The 24,580-nt window shown below is 37.1% G+C and overlaps 1 protein-coding gene across 1 annotated transcript in view; it reads right to left on the reverse strand.

The window, feature by feature from the left end:
• Window positions 1-10,946: 10,946 nt before the first annotated feature.
• The window catches only part of dpr7 (defective proboscis extension response 7), a 228,750-nt gene continuing 215,116 nt past the window's right edge, over window positions 10,947-24,580 (reverse strand). Inside the window, exon 4 of the mRNA XM_081733484.1 lies at window positions 10,947-13,037. Coding sequence (XP_081589610.1) covers window positions 12,910-13,037 — 128 coding nt within the window. The 3' untranslated portion in view covers window positions 10,947-12,909. The remainder of the gene's footprint in view (window positions 13,038-24,580) is intronic.

Consider the following 24,580-nt stretch of genomic DNA (forward strand, 5'->3'; position numbering starts at 1 on the left):
GAAGTGGGTACGAGAATTCAAAAATGGCCATGACAACATCCATGATGAGGACCGTTCCGGTCGCCCTTCTTCGATTACAGACGATTTGGTGGCTTCAGTTGAAGCGAGGGTTCGTGGGAACAGGCGCTTCACAATAACAGGTCTCTCAAACGAATTTCCTGACGTGTCGAGATCAGTGCTTTACAAAATTGTTTCTGAACACCTAAAGTTTAGGAAACTGTGCTCCCGTTGTGTCCCGAAACTCCTAAAGAGGACCACAAAAACCAAAGATTTGAGTGTGCCATGAAGTTCTTGACTCGTTATCACGAAGAAGGTGACGGCTTCTTGAGTCAGATCGTAATTGGAGACGAAACATGGGTTTCGCATATCACGCCCGAATCGAAGTAACAGAGCATGGAATGGAGACACACACACCCGCCAGTAAAGGTGAAGGCCAAACAGACTCTGTCCCAGCGCAAAATCATGGCGTCGATGTTTTGGGATAGGCATGGTGTTTTGTTGGTCGACTTCATGCAACGAGGAACCACTATCAGTGCAGAAGCATACTGCCAAAACCTGTGAAAGCTACGAAGAGCGATTCAAAACAAACGACGCGGCATGCTGACAAGGGGCATTGTTCTTCTCCATGACAACGCAAGACCTCAGACTGCAGGTCAGACCCGCGATTTGTTGGACAGTTTTGGCTGGGAAGTTTTAGACCACCCACCCTACAGTCCTGATCTTGCGCCGAGCGATTACCATCTGTTCCCCCACCTCAAACAACACCTCAGTGGCAACCGTTACAATGATGACGACGATGTGAAAACGGCAGTGAACTCTTGGTTATCGGAGCAGGCGGCAAGTTTGTATGAAGAGGGTATTTTAAAATTGGTTGAGAGGTATGATAAGTATTTGAACAAACTTGGCAACTATGTCGAAAAATAGAGTAAAGTATGTACTTTCTGAAAATACATTTACCTTTTTGAAATAACCTTTCGTTGTGTACTTATGTTCAAACGGCCTTACTTAAAAAACACGCCTCGTATATTAGGCCTATATAAATCTGCACACTTTAACTGAGACTACAAAAAGCACACCAGTTGTTTAAATTCTTCGGCTACATTTGTTAACAGCCTAATTATAACTGAAGATTTGAGTTAAGTTTGGGGCTTATGCTATTTTTCATACTTCTGTCCTTTTAAAGCTATGTTCATCATAACATTAACTTATTTTTCATCTATTTTTAAAACCGTTAATAAAAAGTATACATGAAACATTTACTACAAATTAACAAAGTAAATTTAGAATTATATACCTACCTAGCGAAAAAAGAAATTCAAAAGCAAAACTGGAAAATGAAAGTAAAGTCACTGCTTTATGCTTGAAGGAGCCTTCGCATCTCCTTGTTTTTTTTTACACATTTTGTCAATAATAAGATTGTTGTCTATTTTGGTCAGAATGTCTCTTTCTGAGTTCATCAAGAACAATGATTCCAGATGTTCATCTGTAAGTCTAGAACGGAGTCTTGTTTTTATGTAACGCCACTGGCGCCTCAAACGGCGGGAGTGGGAGGGAGAGACATGTAAAAGTGATCCAAAATGACCGAGATTAGAGTCAAATCAACATATTTCGATGTCGCTGAGATCATTAGTGGTACCACCAAAGCCTAAAACAGAAAGGGCAAGGCCGTAGGCGGAGTAAAGACGGGACCTGGAGGCGGAGCAGTGGGGGTGGGAGGGTTGATATATAAAAATCATCCAAAATGACCGATATTATAGTCAAATCTATAAATTTCAGGGTCCCTAAGATCATTATAATGACATTCCCAAAGCTAAAAACAGAAAGAGCGAGGCCGCAGGCGGAGCAAATACTGGGATTTGGAGTGGAGCGTGGAATTGGTAAGGGTGATATGTAAAAATCGTCCAAAATGCCCGATATTAGAGTCAAATCTATATATTTAGAGGTAAATCTAATATCAGTAATAGCATTCCCACGCCGAAAACAGAAGGAGCGAGGCCGTAGGCCGAGAAAATATCGGGGTCTGGGGTGGAGCCGTAGCTGGCCAAAGGCTAGCGAATTTATAAAATAATTATGTAGTTTTTTTTTTTTTTTTAAATGTGTTCAGAGAGGAAACTGTGCGCCTTCCCGAGGCTAAGACGGGTCTTAGCTCCTCCCGAGGAAGGCGCAAAGGCACTGATGTGAGGAGGGCGCAGCGGCCATCGGGCCGGTACTTGATTATGGCCAGTCCACCCCTGATTGTAAGAGCTGGCAACATTGTAACTTCCGTCTTCTGTAAAAAAAAAAAAAAAAAAAAAAACGCACAGTTTCCGCTTGAGGGGAGACTGCTATCATGTCCAAAGCAGTCAGAATGTATGTCTAAGTCTAATGATGAATAGTTAGTGTTTTCTGTGGTTATCAGAATTCATCCAAGTCCTAATGGTGATTTAAGTGGCAGACGGAGCAATATGCTTTCTAACTAAAGCATTAGTAGGCTGTTTTGCTATTAGTTTTCAAGTGTGATGGGTAAACTAGAACTCTTTCTTTGTGTGTACTGGTTTCCACGTGCAATGTAATAGCATTGGAATTTTATATGATCTTTGTTATGATTTTGCCGTAACAGGGTGAAAGTGTCTACGAACATCCTTTCAGCAGTATCACTTCTAGTATATTTGCAAAACTTAAAGTAACTTTTAAGCGATATTTTCTGTTTTCTTAGCACTGCGAAATATAATAATGAGTGAGTAAACTTTCAATGAAAACCCTAACCCACACATTGTTCTGCCTACTGACTGCAAAGTGAGCGAACTACCTAAGTCTTCTTATAGTGCTAACTAACATTTAATCTCCCTTCATTCAGAAGTTTAGTTGTTATCCAAGGTGTTATAAAATGAATGAATCACGCGCCATCGTCACGCAGAAGTTCAGTGGAAGTTTTCTCATGTTCCGTGCACTTTAAACCAAGCATATGTTTCTACAATGGTAGTCCTATTTCAATGGAAAAGTGACGAGTCCTAATCCAAGACTGCATCAGTTTTGTGTCAGGTATTATTATGGCTATTTCTTACATAGTTATGTTGAATTTCACCTTCAGAATCCTTCCTGCTTGGAAATACAGTCATTACTTCCGTGGAGTTTGGAATTCATGTCTTTATGACTGTTTTAAGTTACACTTGAGGCAGTTTTAATATCATCATTCTTACGGACAGTGAGGAGAGGTCGTAATGGTAACTTTAAATGGAAATGTTAAGTTGGAAATGGCGAGCAGCGCTCTATCTGCTTACAACCCTGGCCGAGGAGTTAAGTTTCGCATCATGGTTACATGCTTTCAGGACGCACGTTATTTTGTAATCTGTGTTAGTAATTGGTGTGTCAAAATGTGTATCTTTTTAACGTTGCATCATTCCACGCAATAAAGTGGCTACATTGCATTTCTAGCTGCAGAGTATGCTCAGAAGCCCACCAGCTAAGTTCCGCCCGACTTCGCATAAGCTTCAATTATCAGTATACCCGAAGAATTGTTGCAGTGTTGTTGCTTTAGTGATGAGGGTAGTTTTCAGAAGAGTTTTGATGCTGATTTGGGGTCACCCTTCGTAGCGACAATATTCCTATTTTCGATGAGTGTATTTGTTTAATATTGCTCAAATTCATTTGAGCTTATGATTTTAGTGGCTCATCCTTTGCATAGCTTGTTGTTTAGACGAGCCTACGCAGTTTCCAGGTGGTCTTGTACACAGTGCTCTCCTAGGCGAGATGCTTAATGTCCGAAGTCAACAACCATCCAAGGTGGAAGTGGTTTCCTAATTAGTTTATTCATGTTTATCTTTACCACGGTGGGGTCATCTTCATTCTACATGTGGTCAATCCAAGTGCTGTCCTTGAAGTGATGCTTACTCAGTGTTGATTTCTGTTCGTTTGAATAGCAAACCGCTTAAATAATTAAGCAATTTGAATTTAATGTGTCACAATTTCAGTTATTTTATATGTAGTGTTTTCCTCCTCCAGGTTGTGCTAGGTGGCTATTCCCGGGCTCACTAAGTTATGCTAGCAGTTCCCATGTTACGCGGTTGTTTTGTATGCTAGACAGTTTATGGTGCTAAGAATATACTTTCTGAGTATTCTAATTTTTGAACTATTAAGGAGGAGTAGTTGTTCCTTCTCAGTAACCAAGAGCTGCTGAACTTTTTCCTTAGTGTAGTAATTAAGTGTTCTGCAAAAATATATGCATGCATACATTTAAAAATATATACATAGTTATCCATGTATCAAAGCTTCCATGATCTTTTCCAATAGTAGGCCTATATCCAATAAATAGTTAATTATATTTTGAGTTTTGTCTGCTCACCACAGCCCTCCTTATAGGTTAGATCGTAAATGAGTTTGAGGTAAGATAATACTGTTTAGGTGTGCATAAAGTTTAATAGTTGTTTAACTAAGAAGAGAAAAGGGGGGTTTGTTTGCACCTCTTCGTAGATCAGGTGTGAGTTAGCCTTGTATAGTTGGACGTTGTCTGTGCGCCCTCTTTGCGTTATGTGTTTGACACATTTGTACAGTTCTTCACAGACTGGCGACTCAGCATATCCATATTGTGATTTTATTTACTATAATCTCTTCCATATTATGTTCTGAAAATTTGACCTTACCTGCTGAGGTGTTTCGGAGTATTGGGTCACTCCGAGGCGCTACAGTATCATGAGCATCTAGACAATATGAGGTTTCGAAATCAGGAACTCGAATATGTACGCCTGATGCAACACTTCTAGTATTCCTGGAAGATGACATGACTAAACACTGTATCAGATTATTCGGTCTGGCACAAAGAATTTACAGCATGATCTCTTTCCAGCTTATAACAAACTGTTAGTCATAAACGGAATATTATCCACACGGGCTACAAGTGTCTCAATCAGTTGCATAGGTCCCGCTTCAGAAACTCTTCGATCACACTCCTCAACGCTTAGCTATCGTCCAGGAAGAAGTTCTCATTCAGAACTTCACCACGAAATATGCATTTTTTAACAAAATGGAGTTGTGATATCAGAAGCGGGTATTCCCAATACAAACAAGTTTCAACCGATAAAACTTTATTCGACTCTGATATGTTCCTTACATCCACTTCACTTCAGTTGCTGGCGCTCATGCAAGATTAATTAAGAGTCATTATCTGGCACAATCCACGTGCATCATCTATCCGAGTTTGGCAACCAGTACGGATACAGCTGAAGAAGGAAACGAAGCAGGTCGCTATAGGTTGAAAATATACAATAACAAAAATTGCGGCTCAAGTCAACAACAATTACAATAGCCGGTCAGGTTTCAGAAATCCACTATCAACTTGAGCTGACTATCGTAGATGGGAAGATTTGCAACACATCAAGTCAAAAGTGTTATGTATGTGGTGCCTGTTCAAAAGACATTAAGGACCTAAACAGAAAGACAGAGAAAAATTCTGATACCTTTGCATTTGGACTCTCCACTTGGATTCGATTTATGGAATGGTTTCTGCATGTGTCATATCGTTTCAATATACAATCATGACAGGTCAGAGGAGAAGAGAAGAAATTCATGGTGGAACAGCGAAAGAAACAATTTCGAAGCCAACTAAAGGAATCACTCGGCCTCATCGTGAATCAGCCACAGCCCAGATGTTCGGGGACAACAAATGATAGAAACACGGTGAGAAGATCCTTTGTCCATTTTGATCAAGTTGCAAACATAACCAGCCTATATGTTGATCTCATCAAGAGATGTGCGTGCATCTTACAAACCATGTCAAGCGGTTACGCCATCAACACACGGAAGTTTCAAACATACGTATTAGAGACAGCGCAGCTCTTTATACTGCGATACCCTGGTACTTTATGTCTGCGTCTGTGCACAATGTGCTTGTTCATGGTGCGGCCATCATCTCCTACGCTCATCTACCTATTGGGCAGATATCAGAAGAAGCGCAACAAGTATCTAAAGCAATTTCGGGAGCATCACGCCAGGAAGAGCTGAACGGAGTTTACCATGCGAGATGTGATGCAACACTTTCTCGTTACCTTTGATCCTATCATTTCGATCATGCGGCATAAGATGATACCCAGAAAGAAACGAAAGCCACTATCATGTGAAGTACTACGCCTGCTGGACGCTCCACAGCCATTCATGGTCCATGTCACAGATGTCAGTGAAGAAAACACAGACTGAGTTTATACTGTATGACTTCTATCCATACGGTCATAATATTCATTTCAGACACTTTCTTTAATTTTCTTTTAGGTATTTCTAACGAGTTCAAACCACACATGCAGTCAATGTGGCTCGTCTGATATTTATAAAGGTTTTTGAGATTTCTGGACCATTGTGCACTGTTCGCCTCATTTGCGGCCTGAAGATTTTAATTTTTGTATACGTGTTTGTCTTCCGGCACGTGTGGGTCTTCGAGTGTATCGTCACCGCCCTTAAGCTTGTTAAACCACCGCTGTACTGTTCGTGTATTCATAACACCCTCACCAAAGGCCTGGCATATCTTCCGCCCCGCTTCAGCGGCGTTTGACCCCAAATGAGCTAGTATAGCATACACGCCCTTACGCTTAGTGAAGGTCCCACGTTCACGCTGTCCTTACGCAAGTTCTCGGCATAACTGAATTATCGTAATCCGGTAGTATCTTGGATATACCCCAGCTATAAGTAACTTTCGTCTTATCTCCATTCACATTGAACTCACGATGTGAGGGCCAGTGGAACACAAACCTCCACAAAAAGCGACAGAACTTTCTTGGTTACCTTTGTATAATCATCAATGACACTATGAAAGATTCAGTTGTTATCATTGTATTCAGTGTATTCAACATTCATTTATTTATTAAATTGTAGTGTGAACGTCGCAGTCTCTTCAGGTTGAAGTGAGACTTGGTAATTGAAATAAAGTGATTAAAATAATTAGTAGAATGAGAAGTGCAGTAGGTAGAGAAGGAAAATTCTGAGTAAGCCCACACACATGGATCACTACAAAATCTACATAGAACAAGTCTGGATTGAATTTGGAATTTGGTATAACTCTTCATTCATTCAAATACTTTTGCACCCTATATACTATTGAATTTCACGATTTTATCCTTTCAGTATAGAAAGGGTTCCCGAACAAAATATGTAGAATAAGGGTTGACATTATAATATCCTTGTAAGTATTTTCTGAAAAGTCTCTGGATATTATACGCTTGCGTTTCGACTAGTTTTATACGTTTCGTTGAAAGAACTGTCTACAGAGATTTGTGTTCAAAACTTTAATAGTTTGTGACGGAAAGGAGTGGGAAAATACCATGTATTTAAACTTGCTGCTGCTTACAAGACTTATAATTTTAGCATATAATACTCCTAACTGTATGATATTTAGAGAACTAAATATTGCAAATAGATCTTTAGAAAATGTTATATCATCTTCCGTATTGATAACTACTGACTATATGTATTTCTTTACAGAGACAGTAGAAGATGTGTAGTTTAATTATAAAATCTTGTTATATTGCTTATGCAGTAGCCCTCAAGTTCTGAAATTCTAATTTTTAGAACGTTTTCTTAATAAGAAATTATTCAATTCTCTCACAATCATACCCGTAGCTGTTTCGGATTACTCGGCTTGAAGAAAACATCATTCCCATAAAACTTTCGGTTTCCTTTAAATAAACACAAGTTGAAAAAATAAGCTCTCAAGAAATTCTAGTAACTTATTTCACTGCAAGTAGAAGATAAGTTTCAATTTAAAATTTCAGTATTTTCGGCTCAGTGTTTCTCCAGGATAAGGTGACAGGCTTTAAAAAAAACTTGAAGTTTTGTTATTATCGATGTTTCGGTTCAGATTGGCTTAAGAATGATTCCTTGCACGGGTGTCATTAGAGATGGAGACGGGCGGGACACGTCATTTGATAGACCAACTATTCACCCATTAATATGAACTTGAGTTATCCCGTTTAAACTCTATAACAGTCCCTTGGAAAGTAGCAAAGAAATGTTGGTTCCAATAATAAAACGATATGTAGAAAAGTGTATATCCAAATCTCATACATGGGTTTCTTTACTGTCATCAACAGAGCTTATAATTTTACTAAAACAACGAGATAAACTTCTGTTGCAACCATAAGCTATATACAAGATGTGACATCTGTGCCCATGTAAACCCTAATAAAATGGTTTGATTCTCTGTTTTCTTCAATTGTCATGCTTTCTAACAATTTGTTACATAGTTTGCTTCAATTCATCGTTGTAACATTTATTTGATTCATACCACAATTAAAACCCATTAAAATGAGCACATGAGAATGTTATTTTGAGAGGACGGATGAGCTTGAAATATGTTTGTGCACACTCATATGAAGAGTCCTGCTTGAATTTTCTCCGTGTACAGCAATATGTAAAGTTTTGGCTACGTCTATGGTTACAATCCACAAAATAAATCATAAAAAAGAAACATATTTTTGAGAAAAAGACACATTTTAAGCCAACAACGTTTGTTCGGAATATGAGTAGTATTTAAAAAATTGTACTCCTTTCAGGACTAACTTGAATGACTCAAGATTTTACTTACATCAGGGATCTTCAACGCACAGGTATATATACTAATGTGGGCCGAAAAATATTTTTTTTCGACTCATAATCAGTGGAATAATTGCGAATTGGAGAGACCAGAAAGAAGTTAAAAGATAAATAAAATCGGTTTTTATTTTCCTGGCGCGAATGTGCTCTAAATTGCTGAAATTTTGAAAAATTCACTTTTTTAACTATACTTTTTATTATTTTAAAAGTGACTTCTTCTCAAATGCTATAATCTACTTATGTATTAGAGCTACAAAAATTAATGTTTAAATATTATTTATATCCATCAACTTCTTCCTGTGGAGCATTGCCTTCAAATTAACGAAATTTTGAAACAAAATTTAGAAATAAAGGTAGATCAAAGTTCAAGATAAATAACTACTTGCATGTTGTTTCTTTGTTTTTATTTATTGAATGCAAGTTTAAATGTTTAAAAACAAATTGTTTTAGACACTAGTAATATTTTGAATCATATTTTTCATTGATCAAACTAAATTTTTGCGTGAAGAGTCGTAACCCCAAGAAAGTTATGTTGAACAATTGAACATCTCTGTTTTTACTCATTCTTAACAGAATGTACACTCATGTCCAAAATGATTGTCGCATATCTATAACTGGTTTCTTGTAAGAATATAATTTGATAATAATTTTGCAGGGTACTTTTAACACTGATACTATGTGTATATTCGGGAAATGTATATTTGTGGCAAGTTTCGTAGGAAAAGAATTATAAATAAGAAAATTAGAATGAGTAAAACAAAATGTTACTAAATGGAAAAGAAAGTTTTATTTTCGTTTTATTGTTCTTATTTGCTGCTGTTTCGACTTGAAATTTGCCACATATATGTCTTTGCCGATTATACAGATACTAACATTATAAGAAACACCGGGCGAATTCGTTATCAAATTATATTCCTACATAAACATATTTATAGACATGCGACAATAATTTTGGACATGAGTGTACAATACTCTGAACTATGATTTAGGGGTGGGTGGAGCGCCGTGGTCATTGACCCAAGCGAGTTACAACGAGCGCCTGAACTTCTTAGAATTGACAACCGTCGTGTGAGCGGAACACCTTGACTGATTAAAAAAAAAAAAAATCATTTTTCTAAATTATTATCGATTCAAGTAAGATTCGACTAGAACTATTACATTGAATATTGACAAGTTTAGTAAGATAAAAAATATCGTAAGAATGTGTATTTAAAAACAAGTAGGCAAATGCGCGACCCGAAGATATAAACCAACCAAATTTCCTTGTTTACTCCTTTTTAGTACATAATAAGGTAACTGCAAGTATATACGCCAATGAAGCTAAATACGCCACGTGTTTAGTGCTGAGATGTTTCCGATGAAATTCGCTAGAATGCGCCTCCAATATGTGCCACGGTCTTGGACAACTGCGATTTGTCGAATACTCCGGGAGATAGCGCTGAGACCGCCAGCGCTGTGCAATGTTGTTTGTTTCGGGAAGGTTCCGTGGAAGGACGTTGTTATTTCAATAGAGGTAAGAATCCATTATTAGTACCATGCTAACTCAGAATATCGCCGATTGTTTACAGCAATTTACGCCTTATTTCGTGTCCGTCTAGTAACAATTTGCTTTGTAAGGGTAATTTCAGTACTTGTGATTCCACGCTACTAAATCAATACCAAGCATGGTGCAGTGAAATATGCCAGGACTTTGTACAGGACTGCCTGCAAAAGACAAAGATGTTTTCATTTGTCCCATAAGAACCATGTAATATCGGTGTAGTTTTTTTTTAAGTTACAGTACAATGACACTGTTTGTTTATCTGCTTATGGACCGGAACTTTTCAATTTGGAACTTCATTTCAACTTTGGAGATTATCGTGTTTACATTATTTTTTTTAATCTTTATCTTGCACTTTGGTTATTCTATTTTTTTTGCTCCAGCCATGTTGTGTAGCAATATTTCAGTTCGTATAATACAGACTATGTAAGGAGTTGTAAGATTTATTACAGGTTTCTAGTAGTATCCTAGACTTGGCGTAATTACCTACAAGTGTTGGTAAATACGCCACTTTCTAACACTTTTTTCTTTTACCTTGGGTACAAAATAAAAGTGAGTCACATCATTTCCAAATACTTCTCTAGACGCGGAAAGGGCGACTCTGCAACGCACATGTCTTGTTCTTTGTGTTTTATGAAAATTAAGGCCATAAAAAATCAAACACCCTTAACATGGCGTATTTACGTGCACCTACCGTACCATATTGAACACTCTAAATGAAATATATAATGTATTATGTATTAATAGAAATAAATAAACAAAATTCCTTTCGGAACATCCTTTATTAAAATAAAGTAACAATTAGGAATATGTATTTCAGGTTTGTGTGGAGGAATGCTTTATAATCAGTTAGTTTTGTCAGAAAAATTAAGTTCCTTTTTATTCATTTTCTTCTTGTAAATATACGTATATATATGTATAAGAATGCCACGTAATGTCACTTGAGTAATTTCTTAATGAAATAATTGTATTATAAACACTCGAATACATTAGACTATTTTCATTTTTTTAAACAAAAATTTTATAATTGAAATCAACCTCTTTTGACCTGGTAAAATTACATAAATTGTTTTTCTTTTCTCTTTGAAAATGTAAACAAGTTTATACATCAACATATTATTTGATTGTATTTTCGTTCTTATATTTTCCTCCGAAAAGAAATAATAGAATTGGAATGTTTCGTCCATTTTCATTTGAAGTTAGTTCCGTCTTGCTCAATGTTTTATCTACACATATTTTGAGTAAACAATTTTCTAATTCTGTCTTCTACAAGGAAAAAAAGTAATAAACAAACATGTTGTATATATTTTTTCGTTTCTTTTTTGTTTTACCATGATGACGTTCAATCTTCTTTCTACCCGGAATATACGTCTATATGTTCTGTCAACCGAAAGCAAAATTCTAATGTTTCTTCCAAAATTTTACACTCTTATCAATATCTTGCGTTAAGATACATGGATTGTATATTAGTTTGTTAATACTTTTACTTTCTTCTTATTCATAAATGCATTCTCAGTTAGCCTTCACCATTCATTTTTAAAATCAATATAAAAAGTTACATTTTTCAGTCTATATTCCTTTAACAACTTTTCACATACACTGTACCTTGTTCATTGATGAAAACGTTCATTTGTTATGTTTGAATCATGACAAGAATTTATTCACCATACTTTAGTTACACAATATTCTGTCATTTTAAAGATATGGAACATTTTACGGAATGTTCTGAATACATTTTGTTGTTTATGTTCCCGTCTAAATAACTTTTTTTTACGTATTTTGTACGTAATGGAATGCAATAGGTTATCGTCATGACGTGTAGCGCATTTATTTCCACATCACTATTTTTAATAATATTTCGTCATATCTGGCGATTTACTTCATACTCAAAAATCACTTACACTTCACTTACACTTCGTCTCACAAACTTCACTTCTCAAATATAAATTTGTTGTATACTTCATTTCGTTAAACTTCACCGTTGCTAATTTTCATAATCTGCTACTTAGGGTTCACATTGTAAGGACAAAAAAAAAATGGCCTCAGTAACTTTCTTTTCATCTTTAAAATTTTAGATTGAAACATCACAAATTTCACTTCGTTTTGTCTTGTAAGTACTCTTCGCAAATTTCACTTTTTATGTAACTCATGCACTAAAATGTCTCAAACAGCAATAAATTTTACAGTCATACATTTACACATTCGTTTCCATGCCTATTTGTGTTTATATTTTACTGCAGTGAAATTAAAGTATTTATTTTCATAAGATATAAAGACACCAAATCAAAAGTACTGAAATTGTTTAGACGAGCTTTTCTTGTATATGAAATAGGAAACAAAAACTAAAATATCTTAAATTTAATGTATACAATAACATTTGGGTTATAATTTAAAGTAAGAGCAAACAATACATTTTTATTAATACGCTTGTTGTCCTATTGTGTGGTGCATGTAGAACTGTCTTTTAATTAAACCAATTGTTTCTCTTGTTAACACTGGGCCCATCTCACGTGCGTTACACATTATCAAATTAAGTTTCACTTAACAGTTTCGGTTTTTCACTTTTTTCTCAAGTTCTTTCTGTCACGTTTTTTTCTAAATACGTATATCTGAGTGTTCTTAATTACTCATTAGAGAAAATGTGTTTTCATTTACTTTGTTTACACCGCAGCTTTGTACAGTTATCGTTCTGGAGAAAAAAAAGGCAGTTTTAATTAATATGGTGTTAGGAGTCTTTGTTACGTAGTTTATTTGAATGTATTTTCTCTTTATGATTTCCTTTTTATCCACTTTTATTTTGTATTCACTTACACTCATCATCTGGAAACTGACTGCTGAAGAACAGTTAATAACAGAGGGAAAAGTAGTGAAATGAATCTGAGGTGGGATTTAATACAATGAGCTGATTCACTGCCTCCATGCTGCATTGCTGCCGGATGCTCCCCTGAAAAGACAAAAAAATAAAACACAATTTTAGCATAAAATTCATTTATGACAGTGTTTTCTTTATATTGTGTTTTAATATCTATATATTTTAAACAATACATATTACGTCTTTCATCAAAAGGTTATGCAACCCGGAAGAGTTATGAATGCTGAGATTTCGTATAGCTTTAGAAGCATATTGTCACAGTGCCTCACAGAACCGCTATGTGTCATTTTCGTCGAAAATGAGTTATACCTGTACTATAATATGTGTTGCATCTTCCCTTATGTTCCAAATGTGAATTCTTAATAGTTTTCTCGTAATAAGGAAACAACAAGAATTTTAGGAATGATCCCAAAAATGGATCAAAAGATGGTGATCTTAGTGAATAATTAGTCCCCCAATTAGTCAATAATTAGTCAATAACCCCACATCATTTTTGAAAGACGACTAAATCAAGTTTTCGTATTTTCTACGGAATAAAAACATCATACTAACTTAAGTGATAGTTTGGGTTTGGTTACACTATATGCAGTTCTCCAGATGTAACGCGTACAAGAAAATTTTGGATTGAAATATATTGAATCTTTTGGTCCAAAAATGACATTCGTTAGTAATGTAAATGAAGAGAAAACATTGTTTTATTCGCTTCCCCTGGAAAGCTGGGAGTTTCGCACATAGCGTTTCATCGAGGCTCAGTGAGGATATCAAATTATCAGTTTCTATAAACTATATAACTCTCTACTTTCTTCGCCCTTTGCGAAGATATTATGTAACTGTAATGGTGTACATAGTTTCAGGGTCATATTCAATTGTCAATATTGCAATACCTTATAAAATTATTTCGTTTGTGTGTGATTGATAGGTTATTCAATAACAAAGATTATTATGGATAGCAGATTTTTTAGCATAAGGGTACATTCAATATACATAATATTACTATTTAACGTGTTTGTCTGAGGTTAAAAGTCATGCAGCCCAGAAGATTCTTATGAATATTGAATTGCATAGTTTCAGGAGCACATTCAATATATATAAAATTATCTTTGTTTTTTTGTGGTTAATATATATTATACAATCCAAAGCTCTAATATGAATATTGGGGCCGTGGTGGCTCAGTGGTAGAGCGTTAACCTCTGGTGCTTGTGGTCCTGGGTTCGATTCCAGCCTCCGTCAAGTAAACTTTGTGGTCGACAAACACCGTGTGCGTGGGTTTCCTCGAGGTTTTCCCGTTTCCTCCCACTTTCTTCATTCCACCATTTCATTCATTACTCATCATCACCGTCTCCTTTAGCCTAACCGGCATAACCGTGGGACGTAAAACTTAAAAATTATATTATTGAAATTTTATAGAGTGTGAGAGAATAATTAATTAATTTCGTTAAATTATAAACTGAAGATTAAATATGTAATTTTAATCTAAAACAAATTATTTCAATGAAATTTGCACTTAGGGTATTTTGGATCAGAAAAATATTGAGAAACGTTAAACTTTAAATATTTTTCAAAATATAAAATCGTATCCATGTATCCCCGAGAAGCGAAGTGCTGGTATTAAGAACATCTGCAGTGCTGTGAGTTTTCTTCCGTATTGTCGTGCATTTATTATTGCAGAAATTACTCTAGAATTTCTGAAGATACAGCTTTCTGAAGAACTCACAGGAATATCTAGGAGATGCATCGTGGCCAGGGGTATGTGCATCGGATCCAGACCACCAGAACTTCGTAATTTGACATACATTAAAATTAAACTTATTTAGCAGAGAAACACTTGATATAGACTAAAGATTTGGCCGTACTAATCATTTGTACTATTTCTTATCTAATAAAAACAATTTAATTTTATTATTTTTCGTGAGAATATAGGTGCCAGTAGTTAAAAAATTACTTATCGATTTTTTCGGTTGTAGAAAAACGCTTGTTCGATATTACCGAACCCCTCTGAACAAAAAAATTCTGGACGTCGTCGTCGCAGGAAGCGTCATTTCAAAATTCCCAGGCGGGACAAATTTTCCACTAAGATATTCACGCTTTTTCTTAGTACAGTAGTAGGGTCTATACAATTTATTAAAAATCACGAATTTCTAGGAATTTATGGGAACAATTGACTCCCTTCCCTCCCCAAACGAGTCCTCTGGTCGTAAAAAAGGAGCAATGAGCGCCACTAACATTTTAAGACAAAAACATAATCATGTTTGGGGGAAGTTTAATTTTCACTCGCTAAGATTTTTATATTGGGAAATTCAGCTAAACCAGATCATTATTAATTGCAACGAAAAACGCTTTATGGCGCCTTAAACCTTACTTTTGTCGAATATTTCGAAAACTACGCATGAAAATTTAGTGTCAAATATCCATTTTGTTCAGTTCGGTATCTTTTTCGGCCGATTGGTATAAGTTTCAAAATTACAGTTTAAGGGTGTAGTCATAATTTTAGAGTACATTTCATTTGAATATACTGTCCACTTGATTTAGTGAAAATCCTTTATAATTTGTTTACCACGCCTGTCCGTTTGTATATAGGGCCACGGTGGTTCAGTGGTAGAGCGTTCATCTCTGGTGTGTGGGTGGTCCCTAGTTCGCTCCCAGCTCGCGCCAAGTGAACTTTGTGGTGGACGTGCTCGTGGGTTTTTTCCGGAGTTCTTTCGTTTTCTCCCACTTTCTTCATTCCACCATTTCACTCATCTCTCATCACCACCATCTCATTTAGCCTAACCGGCATAATCGTGGGACGTAAAACTCAAAAAATTCATTTCATTTCTGTTTGTATATCTCTGTTCATCCATCCAGGAGTCGGAAAATTTCAAGGAGTACACATCATTTTACTCAACTTTTCCTTTCTCAGAGTTGCTTTTTTTTTTTTTTTTTTTTTTTTGCATGTATTCATAACAATCAGGCAAGAAGAACTGTTTCTATGGCAACAACACGTTCTCTCACTCTGCAATGGTAAACATTCTACTCTTTCCACACGTTGCCAATTTGAAAATAAACAAAGGCACATTGTTTCAGTCGAATGTCAACTTGAGTAGTGGACCTGCTGGTTATTGAGAGAATTCTTTTTAGTTTTCTTTTGTGTTCTCTTTTAATTTTATAAAACTGAGATTTACTTGCAGTGAATAATTTCGTGTTTCAATACTCGACGCAAAAGCTGGCAACACAGCATTGAGATCTACGTGCGCGCAGCAAGCTGTCAGAAAGGACAAGTAGTATCAATTGCAATGTAGTTGTGATAAATCACCTTAAATTTTGGCTTTAAAAAATAATTTCGTTGATGGAGATGCTATCAAACCCGAAAGTGGCAACATTCAATCATTTTCATTCTAAACATTAGTCAACTATGGAACAATCTAGGGCGAAAAGCAGTTTCCTGTAATCAATTAGGCGTTCCAAGAATACTACAAGGTTCTACACGTGCTCCCAACACCATGCGCTGGCTGTAAACGAACTTCAGACGACAACCACGGAGAAGACGTCGTCAATCATCGCCAACAATCGTCAAGTAACCAAGATCAATGAAGTCAGCAACATTTCTGGATGAAAGAAACACAACACTACAGAAGGCATTAATCTCTACCAATTAATCATTACCTTCACTCTCTAGGACGCTTTGTCTATGAGAGCTACTTTATCCTTACCATTCTCTAGGACGCTTGGTCTCTGAAAGCTCCTTTAGCCTTACCACTCTGTAGGATGCTTGGTCTCTGAAAGCTCCTTTATCCTCACCACTCTCTAGGAAGCTTGGTCTCTGAAAGCTCCTTTAGCCTTACCACCCTGTAGGACGCTTGGTCTCTGAAAGCTCCTTTAGCATTACCACCCTGTAGGACGCTTGGTCTCTGAAAACTCCTTTAGCCTTACCACTCTGTAGGACGCTTGGTTTCTGAAAGCTCCTTTAGCCTTACCACTCTCTATGATGTATGGTCTCTTAGAATTCCTTTATTTTTATCACTCTATGGGATACAAAGTCTCTGTGAGATCCTTTATCCTTATCCCTCTCTAGGACGCCCGGCCTTCGAGAGCTCCTTTATCTTCACCACTCTTTAAGACGCCTGCTCTCTGACAGCTCCTTTACCTTTACCACTCTTTAGGACGCCTGATCTCTGAGAGCTCCCTTATCCTTACTATTCTAAGACGACTGGTCTTTTTGATCTACTTATCCTTACCATTTTCTAGGACACCTGGTCTCCTGGAGCTCCTTTGTCCTTCCCACTCTTTACGATGCCTTATCTCTGAGAGCTCCTTTATTCTTACCAATTTCTAGGATGCCTGTTCTCTGAGACTCCTTTATCTTTACCACTCTCTAGGACTCATTGTTTCTGAGAGCTCTTTATCCATATCACTTTCAAAGACGCCTAGTCTCTGAGTTTTGTTATTCTTTGTAGAGCGTCTAGTCTTTGAGAGATACCTGCACATACTCTTTGGCTTCAAAGAGCCTTGGATCCTGTCACGCCAGGACACTTTGTCCCTGTGTTCCTACAAACTCTCCAACAAACCACCGACTATCTATGAGGAACTTATATTTGAACTGTAATTATTACCACTTTACACAAGAGGAATTTTATAAGAGAAAAATGATTTAGCAAGTCTAAACATTCCCGAGTATAATTTTCAGTTCTACCCAAAAAGATAGAATTTTACAATACATTTCATCTTCATCTTTAATTCTATACGGAAACCGGAAATGATAAAAAATCACTACAGCTTTTGTTTTCAATAGAGACCTATGGTTTCTATATAAAGCAAAACCGATAAGAAATAACGAGAAGTCTCTCTCTCTCGAATAGACTTACTCTTCTAAAAGTAGGTACCATCTTTTGTCTTCCGTCTCAGTAAGCGAAATTTGTATCAATAAACCACTCTCAGTTTTAACGTTGATCGATATAGAGTATAACTGACGAGAAGCGAGATTCTTCAATCAAGTAATCGTCCCAACAATATATTCCATCTCCATTATAATATTTTTTATTAAAACAGGAAGTGCTATAAACCTACTAGGAGTTCCAGTTTCCAATATTAATTAGAAAGAAGCACTCTTACAAACCAAATTCCTTTACGGGGCATACACATGACACTTCTAGTTTTCTCTACTACTTAAATTTATATTAAATTTATATTCTTATATTGTGCATTTCTTTAGTTTTTATAGACCTTCCTTCTCTCTAAGTAGCTAGCGTACGCGCCTTTGGCATGGGAGACCCGCATTCGATTCCATGTGGAATTTAACACGGTACGGGTCCCACTTTAAGCTATAGGTTCGCGGTGGCTCAGTGGTAGAGCGTTCACCTTTGGTGCTTGGGGTCCCGGGTTCGATCCGAGCCCCCCCAAGTGAACTTTGTGGTGGACAAACACCGTGTGCGTGGGTTTTCTCGGTGTTCTCCCGTTTCCTCCCACTTTCTTCATTCCACCATTTCACTCATCTTTCATCATCACCGTCTCCTTTAGCCTAACCGGCATAACCGTGGGACGTAAAACTTAAAGATTTCATTTCGTTTTTTAAGCTATAGGTCCATGTTTTATATAGCCTCGCTGCTTAAAGGGACGCTAAACTGAAATAAAATCAAATTAATTTTTATTATAAAAAGCTTTCTATGTTCACTCTCTCTGTTTCTACAGCTCCAGTTTTGATTTCAAATTTCCTTAACTTTATACAACTTCTATCCAGAAAGTTGAATGAATGATGTCATACTGCTTACGGTCGTAAGAGCGCGCCACCGCACTTCCCACGCCGGACAGGTCAAGATGTCCGAACAAGTTCCCGGGTTGTGACACATTGTAGAGTTAAGGTATAGTGTGCGCAGTCGAAACCAAACTGGAGCAGCTAACGAATATGTTGTTCTGTTTCAAACTTCAAAAATCAGCGAAAACACACATGAAATGCTGACAACAATGTACGAAAAACGTGCTTTCACCTTGAAATGTGTTTCTCTATTAGTCGTTCAAACGTTTCCGAGAAGAGCGGACATCGTGTAAGACGCTTCTTGAACTGGCTGGCAAGCAAATGCACGCACCTCAGACTCCGTGCAGAAAGTCAAGGAAGTTTTGTCCCAGGATCGTCGTGTGACAGTGGGAATGATAGCGGAGGAGGTTGGAATTAGTCGTGAGACGGCCCATCTCATACTGACCCAGGATTTGGGTAAACGCAAGCTTTGCTCCCTATTCGTGCCCCACATTTAGACACCGAAACAAATGCAACTTAGGCTTGACGTCTGGGGAGACCTCATAGATGTGGTGGATCGTGATCCAAATTTCTTGAAAACAATCGTCAAGTGTGACAGGACCTGGTGCTTGAGGTATGTTCCCTAAGCCAAGTTTTAAAGTATGAAGTAGTGTTATCCAGGGCCGCCGAAAAGCAAGGAGATGCAAACTGAAAGATAACGCATCAAAACAATGCTCGCAATACTCATGGTGTTCTGCGACTCTGAGGGTATCATCCATAGAGAATTCTTCTCTGAAGCCATCGCGTTAAATGCCACTTTTTATGTGGAAATACTGAAACATCTGCTGCAACGGATCAAACGGGTATGCCCTCAGTACGCCAAGCAAGGCGACTGGACCCTGCTCCACGATAATGTCTCGCTATACATTCCTTTCTGGTAAAGCAGTTTCTGTTAACGAAGTTGTGTCACTCAATACTCACCCTACTAGCCAGACTTGTCTCCTCTGAACTTTCTCTTGTTTCGAAAATTTAAATGAAACCTGAAGGGCCAGAGGGTTTTAGATATTTCCCAGCTGAATGCCATTCTTAAAGTCGAATACGCCAGGAGTTTCCAGGATTACGATCAACGGGGATTACTTCGATGGATAGTAAATGCTGATTCACGTGAGATAACAATCCATTCAATATACTTCCATAGTTTCTCTGAACTTTCTGGACAGAAGTTGTATTTATCAGAATAATAATAGCGCTAGTGTGATATATTAATATGAAATAAAATGTGTTTCCTTTGCGTACAAGTACGGTACTTCGTCTCAATATTCATCGACATAATACAATCTTATTTCTTCACAAGTTTATACTTTTATTGCTTCATAATCGTAGCAGTGGAATCTGCATAGGCACTTAATATGACACGGGTTGTTTGTTACTTGGAGTGTGTCTGAATAGAAAACATGACTTCAAATGGAATTTAATGTGACATGATGAGACTTTCTTTGACAGGTGGTGTGACGTATGGAGCTCCTTTCCTCCTACAATATTCCTCATAGAATTTTTTTTTCTTTTAAAAGCTCGTCTATAATACAGCGGAGTTCGACTGAAACGAGCGTCGGATGTTCGCATCTTTGGAATTGAATGGCACGTGACATATATTGATTGTGATCCGCTCCATCTGATATCAGAAAAGATTATTTTCTCTCTATCTCTATCTCTCTCTCTCTCTCTCCATCCCTCTCGCTCTGTCTTTCTCATATTATCATTTGTGTCTTAGAAAACGAACACATCAGCGAGAAAAACAACTCGCAGTCTCCCTTGCTCTTACATTACTACAAAATTTGAATTATTATTACTATTACTATTATTATTCTATTATTATTATTATTATCTAGGATCAATATTAACAGACGAAAATCATATTCACGAAGAAATTAAATGTAAACTAAAAGCAGAGAATTCACGTTAATAATTAGCTCAAAATCTCTTGTAGTCGCGAATTCCGTCGAGGAATTTCAAGCTTAAAATATATAAAACGATAATCATGCCTGTTGTTCTGTATGGTTGTGAAACATGGTCGCTTACTCGGAAGGAAGAACATGGACTAAAAGTATTTGAGAACAAGATCCTAAGAAGAATATTCGGACCCAAGAGGAACGGGAATTCGGAATGGCGGAAACTTCATAACGAGGAAAGACATATTTTGTACGGTTTACCAAACATTTTTAGAGTCTCAGGTTCAGGTGGGCAGATCATGTAGCCAGAATGGAAGAAAGTAGGAACGCTTTCAAAGTTTTTACTGGAAGACCAATCGGAAAACAACCATTCGGAAGACCTAGGCGCAGATGGGAGGACAATATTAAGATGGACCTCTTAGAAATAGGAATTCAAAGTAGAAACTGGATCCAGATGGCTAAGGATAGAAGTCAGTGGAGATCTTTCGTGAACTCGGCATTGAACCTCCGGATTACATAGGCCATAGAGATTTTATTATTATTATTATTATTATTATTATTATTATTATTATTATTATTATTATTATTATTATTATTATTATTATTATTATTATTATTATGGTAGTTGTACCGATTATGCCCCAGGTTCCTAATATGGTAAACAGACAATATCTCTGCAGATTTACGTTGGTGCTACTAGATGACAATATAAACTATATCCTCATGACAAGCGTAAACATATTTGCGCGGCTCAGAGGACATAGTTTATATTGTCATCTAGTAGCACCAACGTAAATCTGCAGAGATATTGTCTGTGGGCCATATTAAGGACCCGGGCCATAATCGGTGCAAGTACCATATTATTATTATTATTATTATTATTATTATTATTATTATTATTATTATTATTATTATTGACAGTAGTAAGAGGAGAAGGAGGAGTGTGTTTGAGTTTGAATTTTGCATTTTAGATCCTTATTGAACACAGTGGAGGCACGGAAATTCAGTGGCAGAGCACTTTCCTCTCGTGCGTGTGGCCCCTAGTTCGATCTCTGGCCAAATAAGTTTGTGTTTGACAACTTTGTGTCTGTCGGTTTTCTCAGGGTATTCTCGTTTCCTCTCACATTCTCATTCCATCAACCCTTTAGTTCTCATTTGCTGGCTTCAATCATCGTCTCCTTTAGCCAAAAGAGGGCTTAATCGTAGGACTTTAAACTGAATATTTCCTTTCATTTGTTTCCCTTATTGAACACTGAGATTATGAAGGTAAGACGAGCTAAAGGGCTTAACAATAAAAATGTAAAATGATAATGTATTATTATTATTATTATTATTATTATTATTATTATTATTATTATTATTATTATTATTATTATTATTATTATTATTAAAAGCAATCAATGACATTATGTTTCAAGGACAATGTTATGTACACACATATCCCCATCTATTCCAATCGGTAGAGTGGTTTCCACCAATGTTTCAATCATAATTAGCAGTAAAATCGCAATTGTGTGCTCAAAGTGGGTTATTTTCATAGAGCTGAGATTTGAAGTAAATTCCATAGAAAATAGTGTGAAGGGGAAAATCATATGATCTGGACGACCAGTTCACATGCCTACCTCCCCCCATAAATAAAATATTCGGAAATTTTTAGTGCAGTAAGTCTAGAATAATTCATTGAACTCACCGAAACAAAGAAAGACATGTGAACGATAATACCTTCAAAAAATAAAGTCTTCGATTGTTTTATGCAATTAAAAGATACATAATTCATTGTCACTTATAATTTTCATCTAAAGTTCCGATATGCCTATTGGTAAACAGTTTATTAACGATTTTTATCGAACGATTCAGAGTTTGAATCGGATAAAGTTGCACAGTATAGTCTGTTCCCCAACGTGTGCACACATCATACGAGATCAACTCTCAAGTATAGACTGTTCCCCAGTGTGTGCGTGCACAGAACATCATACGAGATCAACTCTCACAGTATGGTCTGTTCCGCAGCGTGAGCACAGAAGATCATACGAGATCAATCCTCCTAGTATAGGTTGTTCCACAGTGTGTGTACAGAACATTACACGAGATTAACCCTGAAGTATAGGCTGATCCCCAGTGTTTGCAGAGAACATCATACGAGATCAATCTCACAGTATACGCTGTTCCCCAGTGTGTGCACACAATATCATATGAGACCAACCCTGAAGTATAGGTTGTTCCCCAGTGTGTGCACAAAACATCATACGAGATCAAACCGTAAGTATAGACTGTTCCCCAGTGTGTGCACAAAACATCATACGAGATCAACCCTCAAGTATAAGTTGTTCCCAAGTGTGTGCACACATCATACGAAATCAACCCTCACAGTATAGGCTGTTCCCCAGTGTGTGCACAGAACATCATACGAGATCAACTCTCACAGTATGGTCTGTTCCGCAGCGTGAGCACAGAACATCATACGAGATCAATCCTCCTAGTATAGGTTGTTCCACAGTGTGTGTACAGAACATTCCACGAGATTAACCCTCACAGTATAGGCTGTTCCCCAGTGTGTGCACAGAACATCCCACGAGTTCAATCTCACAGTATACGCTGTTCCCCAGTGTGTGCACACAATATCATATGAGACCAACCCTGAAGTATAGGTTGTTCCCCAGTGTGTGCACAAAACATCATACGAGATCAAACCGTAAGTATAGACTGTTCCCCAGTGTGTGCACAAAACATCATACGAGATCAAACCGTAAGTATAGACTGTTCCCCAGTGTGTGCACAAAACATCGTACGAGATGAACTCTCAAGTATAGACTGTTCCCCAGTGTGTGCATAGAACATCATACGAGAGCAATCCTCAAGTATAGACTATTCCCCAGTGTGTGCACAAAACGTCATACGAGATGGAGCCTCACAGTATAGGCTGTTCCCCATTGTGCGCACAGAACATCATACGAAAATAACCCACAAGAATAGACTGTTCCCCACCATGTGCACAGAACATCCAGCGAGATTAACCCTCAAGTATAGGTAGATCCCCAGTGTTTGCAGAGAACATCATACGAGATCAACCCTCACACTATAGGCTGTTGTCTCTTGGAAACTTCCTCAGAACTGCGTTTCTATCTCTTACTGTTCTTTTAAAATAAAATAAAAATACTTTTGTCCATGTATTCTAATATTAAAACCACATGTGATAATGTTTGAAAGCATTGACTCAGCTTGATGATTAAATTATATAACTGTGGGATGTTTTCATTGTAAAATAAAAATGTCTCGTTCAGTAAAAATGCCCGGTCATAGCAACTTTCGAAGAAAAATGCTAACTACTCTTTTTCTACCTCAACCAGGCAATCTGTCTCCGAGGTCATCCAATTAATCTTATTCAATTATTTTTTTTTTCAATCCACCATGACAGGGACAAAAACTGAAAATTTGAGGAGAGGTATTAAAAACACTCATTACCTTCAGAGAGACTCGAAACTCCAAAGGTTTCGTTTCATATCTCAGACTTCTCCACTACACAACTAGACTACGCTCTCTCAATATATTTATAGCTGGCTTAGTGTTACTCACTACAGTTAAGTGGCTACCACTAGCATACGCTCAGTATATTTGTCTCTCATTTAGTATTATTCAACTATACCAGAGGGGCTATCACTACCCTACGATCAGTACATTTGTCGTTCGCTTAGTACTGCTCGACTATACCCCACCGGTTACCACAAGATTACCTTCAGTATATTTGTCACTCGCTCAATACTATTCGACTACATCACAGCGCAACTACTAGCCTACGCTCAGCATATCTGTCGCTCGCACAGTATTACTCGACTACACCACAGCGACTAGTACTAGCCTACGCTCAGTAAATTTGTCGCTCGCCCAGTATTACTAGACTACACCAAAATGGCTACTACATTCGACGCTCATTCAGTATATTTTCTGCTTTAGAGTAGAAT

The sequence above is a fragment of the Thermobia domestica genome, chromosome 12, assembly GCF_964235325.1.
Source record: "Thermobia domestica chromosome 12, izTheDome1.hap1.1, whole genome shotgun sequence".
NCBI classification, from domain to species: Eukaryota; Metazoa; Arthropoda; class Insecta; order Zygentoma; family Lepismatidae; genus Thermobia; species Thermobia domestica.